The sequence below is a fragment of the Sminthopsis crassicaudata genome, chromosome 1, assembly GCF_048593235.1.
Source record: "Sminthopsis crassicaudata isolate SCR6 chromosome 1, ASM4859323v1, whole genome shotgun sequence".
In the NCBI taxonomy this organism is placed as follows: Eukaryota; Metazoa; Chordata; class Mammalia; order Dasyuromorphia; family Dasyuridae; genus Sminthopsis; species Sminthopsis crassicaudata.
The window spans coordinates 753085112-753103581 of NC_133617.1; the positions used below are offsets into that span (position 1 = coordinate 753085112).

The 18470-nt window shown below is 46.7% G+C and overlaps 1 protein-coding gene across 3 annotated transcripts in view; it reads left to right on the forward strand.

The window, feature by feature from the left end:
- The window catches only part of ELMO1 (engulfment and cell motility 1), a 220402-nt gene that overhangs the window by 127493 nt on the left and 74439 nt on the right, over window positions 1–18470 (forward strand). For all 3 annotated transcript variants that reach the window (XM_074284521.1, XM_074284523.1, XM_074284522.1), the window contains exon 16: window positions 11211–11347. In XM_074284521.1, coding sequence (XP_074140622.1) covers window positions 11211–11347 — 137 coding nt within the window. The remainder of the gene's footprint in view (window positions 1–11210; window positions 11348–18470) is intronic.

Genomic DNA, 18470 nt, shown 5'->3' on the forward strand with positions numbered 1-18470 from the left:
CAAGATGAGGGGATGGACCCTTGAGGAGTCACATGTCTGTGATTCCAGGACTGAGTCCCAGGGCCAGAACATTTGGTTATGTGCTTGCAGGGAAAATCGAGAGCCAACACTTTGCTCTCGGTTACATCCCTAGGAAATTCCATTTTAAAAGGCTGTGATGCAATCCAAACTTGACAAAAAGCTCGTTCTTGTTTGCCATGGAGTAGTGGAGTCACAAGCCTGGAGCTACTTGCCTCTGGGAGGCACAGCCCAAGAGCTTGTACTGAAGGTACAAGCAATCATGGGGGCCTCCCCCTTCAGAAGCCTCCTCTACCGTGGGGGACGTTGGTGTTGGACATCTTCAAAGGGGAACTCTCTCTGAGGGTGCAGATTGCAAGCCAGTGCCGTCTCTTCCCACACAGCTCTTTTCTTCTCCTCCTGTAAGTACCATAGAGCATCCCTTTGGACATTAATTTCATCCTTGGGCTTTTCTGAGGACCAGTGTAGCCTTCAGACTGCCCAGCTGGGATCCCTTAGGCTTGACCTTTCTGATCCCCCATTGCCCACAGGGCATCCCTTACCCAGTGTCCAGTAACTTGACAATCCCATGAGACAAGGCGGAACAGCCCGTGGAGCTGGCTACTCAGACCACATCTGGAGTGATCAGTGCTGGGGGCTACTTTTAGGGGGAATGCTGGTGTGTCACAATCAGAGGAGGGCTGAGGATGAGGATGAGGAGGGTCTCATTTGGGGCTGTAAAGGGACAGTACAAAGGCACGGTGTATTTCTAGCCTGAAGAAGAGATGACTTAGATAGAGTGCAGGAATAGGAGTGCTGGAAGAAGACTGCCTTGCATTATTCTAAGGGCTGTTCCCTGGAAAAGAAATTACACTTGGCCCATCTGACCCTTTATAGTAAAAATAGAATTGGTGACTGAAGTCTAAAGAGGAACATTTGGGCTTGATGTAAAGAGCCATTTAGAGGCTTCCTTGAGAAGGCTGGGCTGCCTGCAGAGGTGCTTGATCCCCCTCCCTGGAGGCTCTCAAACTGAGACTGGAAAATCATTCGTCTGGTGTTTTCTAGTGAGATCTCCCGAGTGTGGGTGGAGCTGGATGACTGCTGAAGTCCCATGCAGCTCTCAGATGCTCCGACTTTAATATACTCATGAATTATTGCCAGGGTTACAGAAAATGCCAGGATTGATGCGTCTGTTTCTAGTGTCAGAGGTTAGGCTTAGAATCCTGATGACTAAGTCATTGCCAATAGCTGGACTAAAATCGATGGGCTTTGCCGCTAGCTCACGTCCTCCCCACCATTCCGCCATCATCACGGGGAGGCCGGGGGAGTCTCCGTGGACGGAGGGCTGTTTGTAGTTTTCTTCCATCAATCACCGCAGCCAAACACTTCATCACGGGGGGACCCAATGGCACTAGTAAAGCCGCTGCTTGCACTTCTCAGCTAGCTTGCCCTCCTTCCCCAGACAGTCTGTCGCAGGCCATCCTGGGAGCCTGTCCACCTTGAGAGACTCACTACAGCTCCAGGAACTGCAATTCTCTGAGCTTCTGAAGCTGGAGCTGCAGAGCACAAAAGAGAAGGGAAGCCGAATGTCTTTCCTTTGTTATAACTGTGATTCATATTTTTTGGTACTCCCACCACCCTTTCTTTCACTCACCAAATTGCATGGGGAAATGGAACACAGTCTAGTAGGTACATTTAAGATTTTGATCATTCAAACCAGTTAATTGTCTTGTCACTTTAATTCTTTATTTCTAAATGGACCGTTGGATAGGATTTCTTCAGTTGGCAGCTTTAAAAGATGATACTAAAATCATTCTTGGATAGCTCTTAGGAACCACTAGTTCTCTAGTTCTCAGATGTGACCATCTGAATGTTAGAAAGCCATCTTGGCTTTGAAGATCTTCCCCAGGAATGTGATTCTATCAGGCCTGGATGGGGGAGGGTCTTGACCCTTAGAAGATTTGTCAGAGACCTCATGGCTGCCTTTTTACTGTGAGATTTTCCTGAGTCATCATATTTCTGGGGACAAAGCATGGAACTTTTTTTTCCCCCTGAGGCTGGGGTTAAGTGACTTGCCCAGGGTCACACAGCTAGGAAGTGTTAAGTGAGACCAGATTTGAACTCGGGTCCTCCTGAATTCAGAGCGAGTGCTCTATCCACTGCGCCACCTAGCTGCCTCTAGCATGGAACTTCTTTTTTTAAATTAATTTTTATAATTATAACATTTTCTTTGACAGTACATATGCATAGGTAATTTTTTTAAACAACATTATCCCTTGTACTCCCTTCTGTTCTGAATTTTCCCTCCTTCCTTCCACCCCCTCCCCTAGATGGCAGGCATTCCCGTACATATTAAATATCTTGTAGTATATCCTAGGTACAATATTTATGTGCAGAATCGAATTGTTGTTGTTGTAAAGGAAGGATTGTATTCGGAAGGTAAAAATAATCTGGGAAGAAAAAAAAACAATAACATGGAACTTCTTAAATGGGTTTCTGTGCATATTTTAAAAACACTTTTTTTGTAAACAATTTTTTAAAAAATCAATATATTTTTTCATATATTGATTTTTTTAAAAATTGTTTACAAAAAAGCTTGAATAGGACTCTTATTAACTGAATGAGAGAGGTAGACCTGAACCTAAGTTGGAAAAGTTATGTTAAAAATATATAATAAAATTGCTTTTGAACTATTGTTTTCTCTTAATCTAGGGAAAACATAATGAAAATAGGGTAGAAAAAAAGAAACAACTTCTGAAATGCATATTTTTCTGTTTAAGAAATGGATACCCACATATCATTGAACAACAGTAACAAAATCAGTGAAACAAGTGTTTTTAAAAACACAATATTTTTCTCTGACTCCATAGGCATTTCTCAACAACACCCAAACACCCTCTGCTACCAAGGACATTCCCCTCAAAACTTTTTGACGATTGCTTCAAGAAGGATGTGGCTTTGCCTGGGACTGCGTTTCCCCCATCCCCGGTGTGTGTGCCTAGGTTCTGTTGCAATTCAGTGCTGGTTTTAGGTAGCTTGTTGCAGTCACTGTCTTAGCCCTTTGGCTCTGCTCTCTCCTCCCTTCCTTACTTGCCTCCCAGGTTTCCATGTTCTCAGAATTCCACACTTTCCTCCTCCTCCTCTTCTTCCTCCTCCTCCTCCCCTCCTGTCTCTGTCCTCCTCCTCCTGTCTCTGTCCTCCTCCTCCTCCTCCTCCTCCTCCTCCTCCTCCTCCTCCTCCTCCTCCTCCCCCGTGCCAGGCCAGTAAGGCGCTTTCACATTCATACAGCAGAGTTCATCCAGCTGCTCCCCAGTCATTGGGCGCACGCTTTATTTCCATCTCTTTTGGGAACACAGATCATGAATGTCATTGTACATCTGGGGTTTCTTTTCTCCTTGTTCCCAACAACCCCTGCAGGTATCCACTCGGTCGGGAGTGAGAAGCCTGAGTCAGAGGGTATGAACAATTCCATGCTTTCCCCCTTATAATTCCCAGTGTTTTCCAAGCTGTTCCAATCAGGCCTCCCAGTGTGCCCCTCTTCCCGGTCTCCCCATGGCCCCTCCAACATCATCCATTCTCTTCTTCTCGATATACATTAGGTGGATCTTGGGGCTATCTTCATTTATCTTCCTCTTATGGTTCATTTTTCAACGTCTTTTCCAGGAATTGTGGGTAGCCTCGTTTCTCTTGAAATTTACTGATTCATAAAAAAGTAATTGTTAATGATTCATTGCTAATGCTTTAAAAAAATGATGGCCTTTGGGCTCTGCCAGGAGGGAAGCAATCTTAACTGCTTGTGAGTCCAGCAAAAACAGACCAAAGATAACCCGGCCATGTGTGCAGTAGGCAGGAGACAGCTGGGAGAGCAATGAGTCACTGTAGTGGGGAACGGGGCCTGGAGAGCCTGTGTCCCAGGGAGCCCGGGCTGGCGTCTGGCAGCCTGGCCTGGGAGGAGGGACGGCCAGCCTAGGAGGCAGAAAACACCTTTTATCTCTGCGGGTTCAAGGCCCAGGACAGCACTTCAGTGGGAGCAGAGCTCGGCTTTCTCAAGGGCTCAGAGGCAGAGCCACAGCCGGGGTCAGGACAATGGCAAAGCGCCTGAGAAAAGCGGTGATAGAGACGGGGAAGGGGGGAACGGTGGTGGACAGAGAGCTGAAGCTGCAGCTTCAAATCCAGCCTCAGACACTTCCTAGTTTTTTGATCTTTGGCAAACCTCAGTTTCCTCATCTGTAAATACATTTGAAAATAAGAGCATCTGCCTCACAGGGTTTTTATAGGGATCACATGAGATAATATACTTTGCAAAACTTAAAGCATTGCATAAATAGGAATTATTGTGGTTGTGGCTCTTTCAATGGTATAAAATTGCCTTCTCTGATCCATAACTAATTTAGGGGATACATTTCTCAGTCTTTAATGGACAGGAAGGGGCTGGGGTGTAAGCTTCTAATAAGGGACTTTCTCTCATCTAGACAGAGAAGGAAGGGAGGAAGGCTAGGAACTCTCCTCCAGGGCTTTGCTGTTGAGTAACCCATAAAAGGATTCAAAGAGACCTTCAAAACTGGCTTGAAGACACAGACTTCAGAGCCGAGATGACAGAGCACAGGCCAGCTTCCAACTGAACTCTCCCAATAGTCCTCTCCAAACAGCTTTAAAATAACTCCTCAAATGCAGAGCCGTCGAGTAGTCAAAGGGACTATTTCTGGCCCAAGACAAGTTAGGAGTGTGCAGAAGAGATCTGTGGGCCCCAGGGTGGACACAGGCCCTGAGCAGGAGCTCCAAGGTGGGGCTTTGCTCGGCACAGAGACAATAAGGGAGTCACACCAATGGTCAGTGAGAATTTCCAAGACCCCTTTTGCTGGCAATGGGTGCAGCTCGCATTGATTGATGCATCTATTGCACATGAGTAGCTGAGTCTTAGTTCCAGGAAGGAAAGGAGCAGCAGAATTGGGGGGGGGGGTCAGTAACAAGGGATCAGGACTGGTCTCAGTTTCAGTGCCAAGAGGAGTGCTGGCTCCTTGGAGTATAGGAAAGCAGGGGATCTGGCCACAGTTCTGGGGTCCTTCCTGAGTAAAGACCAGTGACCAGAAGAGCAGTGACCACAACTCTCCCATGACCACACAACCTTGGGACCACCAAAAATCACAGACCTCCAGAACTCTAAGAACAGCAGCAACAACAGAAAGCCTGAAGCCTGAGACAGTGCCTCCTCGCCCCCGGGTGAGCAGACCCCAGCTTTAATAAAAAGTTCAAAGTGAAGAAATAGGTTGGGATAATAAGCGTGAATTTTAGCAACAACAAAAGAACTTCATCATAAAAATCTATTATGTTGGTGTAGGGAAGACCCAATGCATAAACTTAGAAGAAGACAATGTGAAAATAGCTGTAAGTAAATCCTCAAAGAAAAATGCTAATTGGGCTTGTGGCCAGCAGGAATTCATAGAAGAGTTAAAGAGATAAGAGCAATAGAAGAAGAAATGGGAAAAGAAATGAGAGTGAAGAAAACTATGAAAAGAGAATTAACAGCTTAGTAAAAGACATACAAAAATTACTTAAGAAAATAATACCTTACAAACAAAATTGAGTTAATGGTTTAAAAAAAGACATAAAAAGTCACTGAAGAAACACATTCTTTTAGAAGTAGAATAGGTCAAATGATAAAGGAGGTACAAAAGCTTACTAGAGAACAATCATTCCTTAAAAATAGAATTGGGCAGGTAGAAGCTAATGATTCCATGAGGCTTTTAGAAGCAATAAAAACAAAGTCAGAAGAAGGAAAAAGTAATAGAAAATGTAAAACCTCGTTGGTAAAATAGATCAAGGAGAGATAAATTAAGAATTATTGGATTATCTGAGAGCCATGATCAAAAAAAGTCTAGATGTCATCTTTCAAGAAGTTATCAAGGAAAACTGCCCTGATATTTTCTACCCAGAGGATAAAATAAGAATTGAAAGAACCCACTAATCACCTCCTGCAGGAGATCCCAAAATGAAATCTCTTAGGAACAACAGCCAGATTCTAGAATTTCCAGTCAAGGAGAAAATATTGCAGAGACAGAAAGAAACAGTTCAAATCATGTAGCATCAGTCAGGGCCATAAGATTTAGCAGCTTCCACATTTAAAAAAAGTGGAGGGCTTGAAATAAAGTGTTTCAGAAAGCAAAGGAACTAAGATTATAACTAAGAATAACCTACTCGGCAAAAAGGAATATAATCCTTCGGTAGAAAAAGAAGGTTATTTTTACCTTTCTAAATCTGATTTTTCTTCTGCAACAAGAGAACTGAATAAATATGTACACATATATTTTATTTAACATATACTTTATTTAACATGTTTAACATGTATGGGACTGCCTGCCATCTAGGGGAGCGGGGAGGGAAGGAGGGGAAAAGTTGGAGCAGAAGTGAGTGCAAGGGTCACTGTTGAAAAATTACATGCAGATGTTGTCAATAAAAAGCTACAATAATAATAAAAGAAAAAGAAGGGCATTTGATGAAATAGAGGATTTCCAAGCATTTCTGATGAAATGATCAGAGCTGGATAGAAAATTTGACCTTCAAGACTCAGGAGAAGCATCCTAATAATGTAAACACGTAAGAATAATCGTACAGGACTCAAGAAAGTCAAATTTATATTTTTACATGAAAGATGAAACATGTAACTCCCAAGAACATTATCATGATTAGGGAAGTTAAAAGGAGTGTACGTAGACAGAAGACACGGGTGTGAGTCGGTTATGTTGGGATGATGTGTGTGAGTGTGTAAAAGAGGGATGTCCTAGGAGAAGGGGAGGAAGAGATAGAATGGGGAGATTGTTCTCACATAAAAGAGGCAGGCAAGGAAGAGCTTTTACAATGGAGGAGAAAATGGAGGAGAATGGCAGGCAGTGATTGAGTCTCCCTCTCGATGGAACTAGATCAAAGAGAGAAGATTATATATACACGTTGAACATCTATGTTACCCAATAGGGGAAATAAGAGGGGAAGGGGATAATAGATGGGGGGTGATAAAATGGGAGGCAAATTATCGAAGGCAATGCGTGGCCAGAAGCAAACAGCTTTTTGCAGAAGGTAAAGAGAGAGAAAATGGAAGGAAATACAAGTTAATAATCATAATGATGACTGTGAATGAGATGAGCTCAGCCCTAAAATGGAAGCAGATAGCAGAATGCATCAGACACCAGAATCCAACAATATGTTGTATACAAAAGACAACACTTGAAATACAAAGACACACACAGAATTAAAAACAGGGCTGGAGCAGAATCTATTATGCTTCAGCTGAAGTAAAAAGGCAAGAGGAGCAATCGGCATCTCACACAAAGCAAAAGCGGAAATAGACCTTATTAAAAGAGATAATCATGGAAATTACATTTTGCAAAAAAAAATTTTTAAAGAAATTACATTTTTCTCAGTGCCATAGATGAGAAAGTGATAACCCAAAAATTTTTACAGCAAGTTTCTCTGATAAAGGCCACATTTCTCAAATATATAGGGAAAGGTCAAATTTATAAAAATAAAAAATAAGAGCTATTTCTTAATTAATAAATGATCAAAAAGTACGCACAGGCAGAAGAAATCAAAGCTATCTATAGTCATGTGAAAAAATGTTCTAAATCACTATTGATTAGAGCAAGGCAAATGAAAACAACTCTGAGGTACTCACTTATCAGAAAGGACAGGGACCGGAGGGAAGGAGGGGAAACAGGCACATTAATGAATTGTTGATGGTTCTGGAGAAGAAGCCAGAGAACCTTCGAACCAGCTCTGAATCCCAGAGACAAAAATGGATTATTCAGGACCTGTTCGTACAGAAATATTTATAACAACTTTTTGTGATGGCAAAAAAATTGGGGCTCGAAGCGTGGGCGCTGACCGAACGGGCCGGGCTCCGCGGCTGTGATGGAACACTGGCGTGCTGGCGGAGGAAAACCCAGGTGAGACCTCTGTGAGCTGATGCAAAGTAACGGGAGGAGAGCCGGGGGATCGGCAGTGACAAGGACCGCGACGTGTCCGATCAACACAACGACACGAGACTGTCCCCAAGGACTCGGGATGAAAGCCCACCCCAGAGAGAGCCGAGGGTCCGGGCGCCAGGTGCAGCCTCCTTGTCTTGCTTTGCTCGGTGAGCAGCACGGACATGTTTTCAGTGATTTCACACGTATAATTGATATTCTTGTTTGCCTGCTCATTGGATGGGGGGTGGGAGGGCGGGAGTTGGAACTCAAAATTTCAAAAGAATGTTAAAAAGAAGGGAAAGAGAAAGAAAAGAAGAGGGAGAAAAAGCCAGGTTTCCAGCCTTTCTGGCCCCTGCCCAAAGAGCTGGGTTCTTGCTGGTGACTAGGGCTTGAGATTGGGGCACCTTACTCTTCCTGTTCCCCGCCGACCGGTCCTTCTGCTGTCCCTTGCGCCGGCCTCCTTCCCCGGCCTCCTACCCCGGCCTAGGCACCTCAAATCCCGAGCCAGCCTCCCTTTCCAGCAGCCCTCCCACAGAAGAGCCAGTTACTTACTGTGTCCTGCTGAAGCAGGAAAAGAGGCTGTAATCCTGTAATTAATACCAGGCCCTCCGATGCTAATGGGATTTTAAGGGCTTTTCCTGGGGTCCTATAAATTTGGTGTTTATGGAAGTGTGACCGACGGCCTCGTGCCCACAGTGGCCTCGGGCCCACAGGGGCCGCCTGCCTCGTGCTCTGGCTCCCCTGGGGCTGCAGGGCAGCAGCTCGGAGGGGACCCCTCCCCTTGGCCTCTGGCTGCTTGAGATCAGCAGCCCCATCTGTCTGATTCCCGAGATGTGAACAAGCAGGATTAGAAGCCGGGGAGTGGGGGGGGGAGCCCGGAGCCTGGAGCCCTGACAGTTGGATTATTAGAGCTCTTCTTCCTCTTCATCATCAAAGCTTCCATTTGTCTGGGGCCTCCTGGCTGAGCCCCTTTCTGGGGGTCATTTTACTCGCTCCTCCTAGAAATGCTGGGTCCGGCTTGGCCGCCCCCACTTTTGGAGGCCCCGAAGGCTGGAGCTGGAGCGACCGGAACCGTTGACCCAAACCCCCTCACGTCTTAGGCGCAGGAAGTCCATGCTCATAACTTGGGCTTCAGCCCTGGGACAACAACAGCTCAACCAGCCTTCCCAGGTGGCAAAGTGGGGTGAGACGGCTGTGGGGGCTTTTAGTCTGACCAAAGGGCCTTCATTTGGGGCTCAGAGCACCCAGTGGGACCACTTGTATGGTCCTGGAAAGTTCCTTACCTCTCTGGACCTCAGTTTCCCTATTTGTAAAATGAAATTGTTGGGTTAGATGAGGTCCTTCTAGCTCTCAGTCTGTCATCCTATACCTTCCCCAGGGTAGTGTTCATCCAGGAATATTTGGTGCTGATTCTCCAGCTTGGGAACGCTCTTATGGACCTCCATCCCTTTGTCTCCCCTTTGACGGAGTGTTCCGTTGGCCCAGTGGGCCATCCAGGGCAGCCTTGACCAACTCCTGGATTCCATCTGGGATCGTGTTCTCCTCCCCCGCGAGGGGTTCTCTTGGGCTCTCCTCCTCTGATGGGTCCTCCTGGGCTCTCCTCCTGCCTCCTCTCTGGGATCCTGTTATCCAGGGGCGCTGCAGACCCCTGCATCTCCTTCCTCTTCCTCCATTCCTCCAGGACTCTTAGCTTACAGCCCGGCCTCCTTCTGAGAAGAAGGTGGGGGAAATCTGTTTTGACCGACCCTCTGGCAATCTTTAGGTTTATTCTCCCAACGCTTTGGTCTCTTGGAAGTTGGGGTTGCGGGACCCCGAAGTGGGATTGTGGGACTGAGGAGAGCTGGTTATTTAAGGGCTCAGAGGCCGGGGTGTTCCTGCCCGGGTAACTGAAAGGTGAAGGAGACTGCCTCCATCTGTGGTTCTCCATGGCTTGGGCCAGCTCTCCCGGTGAGTTTGGGCCGGGCCGGCCGGGCTGAGCCCCACATGGGGGAATCCTGCGCCGAAGAAGCAAGTAGCGCAGCCGTGGCCCAACAAGCCATTATTAAGTGCCCACGAAACAACCCATGTCGCTTGAGAGGCTGTGGCAAGATGCCCCCGCCCTCCAGAAACTGCACCTCTCCACTCCTTCATCTGCAAACCTGGGACCCAACATCTCGTCCGCTTGTGGAGTCGGGAAGACGGGATCAGGGTGTGGGCCTGTGGGGCCGGGGGAGGGACCGTGGGGAGCCACATCCAGAAACAGGGAGCCACGATGGGGAGGCCAGGATCGGGCGACCGCTCTGGCAGCTGCTTGGAGGGGGATGAGAACAGCAGAGACCTGGGCCGGGGGACCAGGAGGCAGCAGTCCGGTTAACGGGCCGGGGCCCCAGGAGGCGTGCTGGGAGAGTGGGGCTCCCGAGGAAGGGCCAGAGTTTGATGGGCAGGCCCGGGATGAGCTTGGCTAGGAGGGAGGAGGGAGGAGGGAGCACGTGCAAAAGGATTGCTCTGGACCAGAAGGACTGTATCCGGGTGTGGAGGAGAAACGGTTAATGACATCAGATGGCTAATGAGAATGTCCTCCCCTTCCCCACCCTCCCCCAACTGCCAACTCAAGGACAGAAAGAGGAGGAAGATGGGGGAGAAATAATTGAGGAGGCCATTTGCGAAAGTGTAATTAATTATACAAAAGGGGAAAACCAGTCATTTAGCCAAAATGGGGGAGCTGGTGATGATGGAGGGAGGGGTCCGCCCAGGAGGGGGCTGTGGCTGTTTCTAAGAGATTAAAGCTGCAGGATTTTTTTAAAAAACAAAAGGCAGATGGGGATGTGAAGGGCAGCTTTGCAGTGGCTGGAGGCCCCCGGCTGACCATGGCTGCCCTTAAATCTCGAGGCTTTGCCGCCTCTGGGGCCGTCAGCTTAGGAGGAAGTTGGCAGCCGGTCTTTGGCTGAGCTTAAATTAGCCTCGGAATTCGGGCAGGGCCAGGAGGCCGGGTACAGAAGGGCCCGCCCCAGCGGCTGGAGCCAGGACGGTCAAGGCCGCCCTCGGCAATGATGTTGCTGCTGCCGTTTCTGGGCCTGGTATCCTCCTGGGTGGCCCCCGGCGGGCGGGAAGCGGCTCCCTCCGCTCGCCGGTCAGGAGGATGGCTGGCGGCGGCGGGCGCCTGGTCCCACCCCACAGTTGGCTGCTTGGGCCCCCGCGTCTCTGAGGCTGCCGGTGCCGGCTCTGTGCCGTCCGCTATCCCTGCCCCTTCTCACCGGCTCTTCCCTCTCCCCACAGCCAGCGAGACCTGCAATGACTTCCACCCCATGTTCTTCACCCACGACCGCTCCTTCGAGGAATTCTTTTGCATCTGCATCCAGCTGCTGAACAAGACCTGGAAGGAGATGAGAGCCACGTCGGAGGACTTCAACAAGGCAAGAGAAGGGGCGCCTCCGAAGGGGGGGGGGGGGAGCTCTGCTAGGAAAGGGCCTTCTGGGAGCCGCTTTAGAAGCGTGTGGGAGCGTGTGGGAGCGTGTGGGAGTGTGAACGTGTGTGTGTGAGCGTGTGTGAGCATGAGTGTGAGCGCGTGTGAGCGTGTGTGAGTGTGAGCACGTGTGAGTGTGAGTGAGTGTGTGTGAGCGTGTGTGAGTGTGAGTGAGTGTGAGCGTGTGTGAGTGTGAGTGAGTGTGAGCGCGTGAGAGTGTGTGTGAGTGTGAGTGTGAGCACGTGTGAGTGTGTGTGAGCGTGTGTGAGTGTGAGCGCGTGTGAGTGTGAGCGAGTGTGACTGTGAGCGTGTGTGAGTGTGAGCGCGTGTGAGTGTGAGCGTGTGTGAGTGTGAGCGCGTGTGAGTGTGAGTGAGTGTGAGTGTGAGCGTGTGTGAGTGAGCGCGTGTGAGTGTGAGTGTGAGCGTGTGTGAGTGTGAGCGCGTGTGAGTGTGTGTGAGTGTGAGTGCGTGTGAGTGTGAGCGTGTGTGAGTGTGAGCGCGTGTGACTGAGTGAGTGTGAGTGTGAGCGTGTGAGTGTGAGCGCGTGTGAGTGTGAGCGCGTGTGAGTGTGAGTGAGTGTGTGTGAGTGCATGTGAGTGTGAGCGCGTGTGAGTGTGAGTGAGTGTGAGCGTGTGTGAGTGCGAGTGTGAGCGCGTGTGAGTGTGAGCGAGTGTGAGTGTGAGCGCATGTGAGTGTGAGCGTGTGTGAGCATGTGTGAATGTGTGTGAGTGTGAGCACATGTGAGTGTGAGCGCGTGTGAATGTGTGTGAGTGAGTGTGAGCGTGTGAGAAGGCGCTCCCTCTCGGTCCGGTCGCCACAGTTGTCGGTCCGCAGTAGCGTCTGAGCGGCGTGTGGGAGCCGGCTTCCCTCGGTCAGCTCCCGTGGCCCGTGACCGAGTTGTGAGCCAGCCTTGCTCTTGTGCCCATGCTGGTCCCTGGATCTCGTGCCTCAGCACAGAGTCAGGAGTCCATCCCTCGTCCCGGGCGAGGCTCCCTCTGCCCCGGCCTTCTGAGGGCCCAGCAGGAGGGGATGGCTGACGAGCGTCCCCGCTCATGCCGCGGTGGGGCCGGTCCGGGGGACACCGGGGGGACACCCGGCCGGATCCCCACGTCCTCGGGCTCCGTCGTCAGCCCGCGCCCCGGCTCCGGCCGGTTAGTCTGGTCCACGGCATCCACGGTCTGGGTGTGTGAGAAGTGATTAAAAATAAGTGAGGATCGTTACTTAAGCCTTAACCAGATTTCGGCCTGGGCTGAGCTTAGTCAGATGGAAATCCTGTGCTATCACATGATCTCTCTTCAGTCCTCGGGCTCCCTGCCTCTACTGATTGCGGCCTCCCGGGGCCTCTCCTCCACCGTCCCGCATGCTCCTAAATGGCCACCTCCCTCCCTGATGATGAACCGTGGCCAGCTCTTACCCTGTCACCCAGCCTCAGAGATGCTGAGAGGTCGCAGCTGGTCCCCATCGGCGGGATCCTCCCCGCCTCCCTCCTCCCTGCTTCCGCTTTGGTGGCGGAGCTGAGGAAGCCCCTAGAGAGAGGTAAGGGCTTCGTGGAGACAAGCCGGTGTCTGACTCCACGGGCTCTTCCAGCCCATCACACTGTCCCCCGTCAGCGTTTGGCGTCGCAGCTAGCTGGCGTTGGGAGCCGAGATGAATAAATGTGGTGTTGTTTGATCTGCTTTTTACTTAAATGAGCTACGAGATGGTTAAGGTTCTTGAAGGCGGATGAGAAAGGAGCCGATGTCTCTTTCCCTCGGAGGGGGGCCGCGGTGTTCGCTCCATCTTTGTCTTGATTAGAATTCCCTCTAGAGTCACGTATTGATCCGAGCCAGAGCCTATCTCGGCGGCTAATGAAGTGGGTGTGCATTTCCACTGAAAAATGACTCCTGGAGAGGAGCCGGGCCTTCAGAGTTCAGGCGTGTGGCTCTCAGTCGGACGCTTGGCGGCCTGTTTCACGAACGGAAATTTATTTCAGACGCATTTGAAAACCACGTTTCATAAAATTCCTCCAGGTTTGGCAAACAGAAAATTGAAGCTTTTGTGAGAACGGAGGCATTATGGGGAGGGTCCGTTGTTCCCATTGAATGGGGCCTTTCTACCAGAGTGAGACGTTTGGGGTTTTGATTTCTTTTATTATGGATTCCTCTAAAGTGATCGTGCATCAATTGCAGCGCCATCTCTTGGCCGTCATCATGAGTCTCTCTTCCCACCGCTTTCGGGAGCGCAAACAGTGTTCTCGAGGGGGATGCGAGGCTGGGGAACGCGGGGCTGGACGAGCCCCCTTTACCCACGGAGCGCCATTAAATGAGCCCAGGAAACACATGGAGGTGCCTGCGTGAAGGGTGGGGGGACACCGCCGTCCCCGGGACCCCCAAACCCGCTCTCAGCCCGGGCCTCTTGCCAGATGGAAAAGGTATTCTGTGCTTTCTGAGAAAAGAGTCAAAAAAGGAAACTTAGTGAGAGTCGAAGAAATTGTTCCATGAGTAAAATGACAGCGTCCCCTTTACTATTCAGGAGCTCGGGATCCGGCTCTCTGCCAGTGAAGAGCCCAACAGGATTTCTGTTAAATGCTTCCTTTTTATCAGAGGGAAATGCCGGGTCCTTTTGAGGGCTGTCAATCAGAGCAGCGCGGCCTCTACGCCAGGAAGGTGCTGGGGCTGGAGGGCGAGGGCTGATTTCAGAGTGAGGGAATGGCTTCCAGGAGGGCTCTAGACACATGTGGGGGGTCCCACGGCAGAGTGGGAGACAGCGATGCTTCTACCAATGGCCGTGCAGTGAGCTGTGGCCTGATGAGGACGGGGAACGACACAAGGAAGTTTGAGTCCTGGCAGCGTCTCATGATCCAGCCGGTACTGGTCCAAGGCTTGTCTGACTCAGGACAGTCTGGTTATCTTTGCATTAGGCTATGTCCAAATTAAATGGAAATCATCCCTTCCTTTTAAGCAAGACTTAATGAGAGGGGCTGCAGTCGCCTTGGGTGTGGGAAGGACCTGATCCTTCCAGTGTTAATGAGATCCAGGCTCTCAAATTAAAATGCAAATTAGGAGCAGAGAAAGGCGGTGGGGAAGATAACTTGGAGTGGATAGCCATCAACATGTGGGAATCTTCACTGATCCAAAGGAAGGCTTTCTGTCCCAATGGGCAAGGTCATTATAGACTACAAAATGGGGCATTGACCCATCAGAGAATGCCACTAGGGAGTAGAACACACTTAATATCAGGAGGTTTGAATTCAAAGCCCAGCTGTAGACTTTACTTGTCACGTGACTTTGGAACAACTTCCTTTACTTCCTGGGGCCTCAGTTTCCTCATTTGTTAAAGGAAGGGCCATTAATTTTTGAAATGCCCCAGAGGGTCAGAGATCACTTTGGAAGCGCATTAGAGCCAGCTAGTTTATAAATTATGGCAACGGAGCCTAGGAAAGCTGGTGTTCTAGATGTTAGGTTCTTCCTAAGTGCTAATGAGATAATGAGATATTAGGTTCTTACTAAGTGCTAAGTCGGTACTTGACAATTCTCTAGTTCTGGTCTTTCCTGGGAGTTTTACTTGTGAATTGTTTTTTTTTTTTTTTTTTTTTTTTTTTTTAATTTTTTATTTTATTTTATAATTATAACATTTTTTGACAGTACATATGCATGGGTAATTTTTTACAACATTATCCCTTGCACTTACTTCTATTCAGATTTTTTCCCTTCCTCCTCCAACCCCCTCCCCCAGATGGCAAGCAGTCTTATATATGTTAAATATATTACATTATATTCTAGATACAATATATGTGTGTAGAACCTATTTTTTGTTGCACAGGAAGAATTGGATTCAGAAGGTAAAAATAACAGTTTACATTCATTTCCTAGTGTTCCTTTTCTGGATGTAGCTGGTTCTGTCCATCATTAATCAATTGGAATTGGATTAGCTCTTCTCTATGTTGAAGAAATCCACTTCCATCAGCATACATCCTCGTACAGTATCATTGTTGAAGTGTATAATGATCTTCTGGTTCTGCTCGTTTCACTCAGCATCAGTTGATGTAAGTCTCTCCAAGCCTCTCTGTATTCCTCCTGTTGGTCATTTCTTATAGAACAATAATATTCCATAACATTCATATACCATAGTTTACCCAACCATTCTCCAATTGATGGACATCCATTCATCTTCCAGCTTCTAGCCACTATGAAAAGGGCTGCCACAAACATTTTGGCACATACAGGACCCTTTCCCTTCTCTAGTAGTTCCTTGGGGTATAAGCCCAGTAGTAGTATGGCTGGGTCAAAGGGTATGCACATTTTATAACTTTTTGGGCATAATTCCAGATTGCTCTCCAGAATGGTTGGATTCTTTCACAACTCCACCAACAATGCATCAGTGTCCCAGTTTTCCCACATCCCCTCCAACATTCATCATTATTTGTTCCTGTCATCTTAGCCAATCTGACAGGTGTGTAATGATACCTCAGAGTTGTCTTAATTTGCATTTCTCTGATCAATAGTGATTTGGAACACTCTTTCATATGAGTGGAAATAGTTTTAATTTCATCATCTGAAAATTGTCTGTTCATATCCTTTGACCATTTATCAATTGGAGAATGGCTTGATTTCTTATAAATTAAAGTCAATTCTCTGTATATTTTGGAGATGAGGCCTTTATCAGAACCTTTAACTGTAAAAATTTTTTCCCAATTTGTTACTTCCCTTCTAATCTTGTTTGCATTAGTTTTGTTTGTGCAGAAACTTTTTAATTTGGTGTAATCAAAATGTTCTATTTTGTAATCAATAATGGTCTCTAGTTCTCCCTTGGACACAAACTCCTTCCTCCTCCACAAGTCTAAGAGGTAAACCATCCCATGTTCCTCCAATTTATTTATGATTTCGTTCTTTATGCCTAAATCTTGGACCCATTTTGATCTAATCTTAGTATGTGGTGTTAAATGTGGGTCCATGCCTAGTTTCTGCCATACTAATTTCCAGTTTTCCCAGCAGTTTTTGTCAAATAATGAATTCTTATCCCAAAATTTGGGATCTTTGGGTTTGTCAAAGATTAGATTGCTATTTTTATTCACTATCTTGTCCTGTGAACCTAACCTATGCCACTGATCAACTAGTCTATTTCTTAGCCAATACCAAATGGTTTTGGTGACTGTTGCTTTATAATATAGCTTTAAATCAGGTACACTTAGACCACCTTCCTCTGACTTTTTTTTCATTAGTTCCCTTGCAATTCTCGACCTTTTATTCTTCCATATGAATTTTGTTGTTATTTTTTCTAGGTCATTAAAATAGTTTCTTGGGAGTCTGATTGGTATAGCACTAAATAAATAGATTAGTTTGGGGAGTATTGTCATCTTTATTATATTCGCTCGGCCTATCCAAGAACATTGAATGTCTTTCCAATTATTTAAATCTGACTTTATTTTTGTGGCAAGTGTTTTATAATTTTGCTCATATAATTCCTGACTCTCCTTTGGTAGATATATTCCCAAATATTTGATACTATCGACTGTTATTTTGAATGGAATTTCTCTTTGTATCTCTTGCTGTTGGATTGTGTTGGTAATGTATAAAAATCCTGAGGATTTATGTGGATTTATTTTGTATCCTGCGACTTTGCTAAAATTCTGAATTATTTCTAATAGCTTTTTAGCAGAGTCTTTGGGGTTCTCTAAGTATACCATCATGTCATCTGCGAAAAGTGACAATTTGATTTCTTCATTTCCTACTCTAATTCCTTGGATCTCTTTCTCGGCTCTTATTGCCAAGGCTAGAGTTTCTAGTATTATATTGAATAGTAATGGTGATAGTGGGCAACCTTGTTTCACTCCTGATCTTACAGGGAAAGGTTCTAGTTTATCACCATTACATATGATGTTTACTGGAGGTTTTAAATATATGCTCCTTATTATTTTAAGGAATAGTCCATTTATTCCTATACTCTCAAGCGTTTTTAGTAGGAATGGATGTTGGATTTTATCAAATGCCTTTTCTGCATCTATTGAGATGATCATATGGTTTTTATTAATTTGATTATTAATATGGTCAATTATACTAATAGTTTTCCTAATATTAAACCAGCCTTGCATTCCTGGTATAAATCCCACTTGGTCATAGTGTATTATCCTGGGGATGATTTTCTGAAGTCTATTTGCTAATATCTTATTTAAGATTTTAGCATCAATATTCATTAAGGAAATTGGTCTATAGTTTTGTTTCTCAGTTTTCGATCTACCTGGTTTAGGTATCAGTACCATGTCTGTGTCATAGAAGGAATTTGGTAGGACTCCTTCAATCCCTATTTTTTCAAATAGTTTACATAGCATTGGAGTTAGTTGTTCTTTAAATGTTTGGTAGAATTCACCTGTAAATCCATCTGGTCCTGGGGACTTTTTCTTAGGAAGTTGGTTAATAGCTTGGTCTATTTCTTTTTCTGAGATGGGACTATTTAGACTACTTACTTCTTCCTCTGTTAATCTGGGCAAGCTATATTTTTTAAGGTATTCTTCCTTTACTTGTGAATTGTGTGTTAACTCCTATTTCCAAATTGCATCTGACTTGGATTTTACATAATTCATGAAACTCCACAAGCCACAACAGATTTTGTCCAGGTTCTAGACATGTCCTTGCTATGGATTTCCAATCATTCGGGGTTAGGACTTCATAAGACAAACCATCTAGTAACATTTTGACATAAGCTGATGTAGCCCCATAAGGATTTTTCAAATCCTTAATTTTATTCACATCTAAAGGTGCATATCTTCTCCTTTTATGGCCTACAGAATCAATCTCTTCAATCACAGGATATGCATGTATAAAATCACTTACATCCTGTCCTTCTCTCTTAGCTTTAACCAATGCTTTTTCTAATCTTGTCATAGGCTTAGGCTGCTTCACAGACGATTCTGTTTGTGTTTCTGCCTCTTCCCCTCCTCCTTCTTGCTCCACCCCTGAAGGGTTAATTGAGGGAGGAGATGGGAGGTGCTCCTGTTGCTGTTGCTCAGAATTGTACTTAACTTCATTGTTATCTGATTCATCCTTTTCACCTAGTTTAGTTGACACTTCCCCATTTTGCTCCTTCTTCTCTTCCTT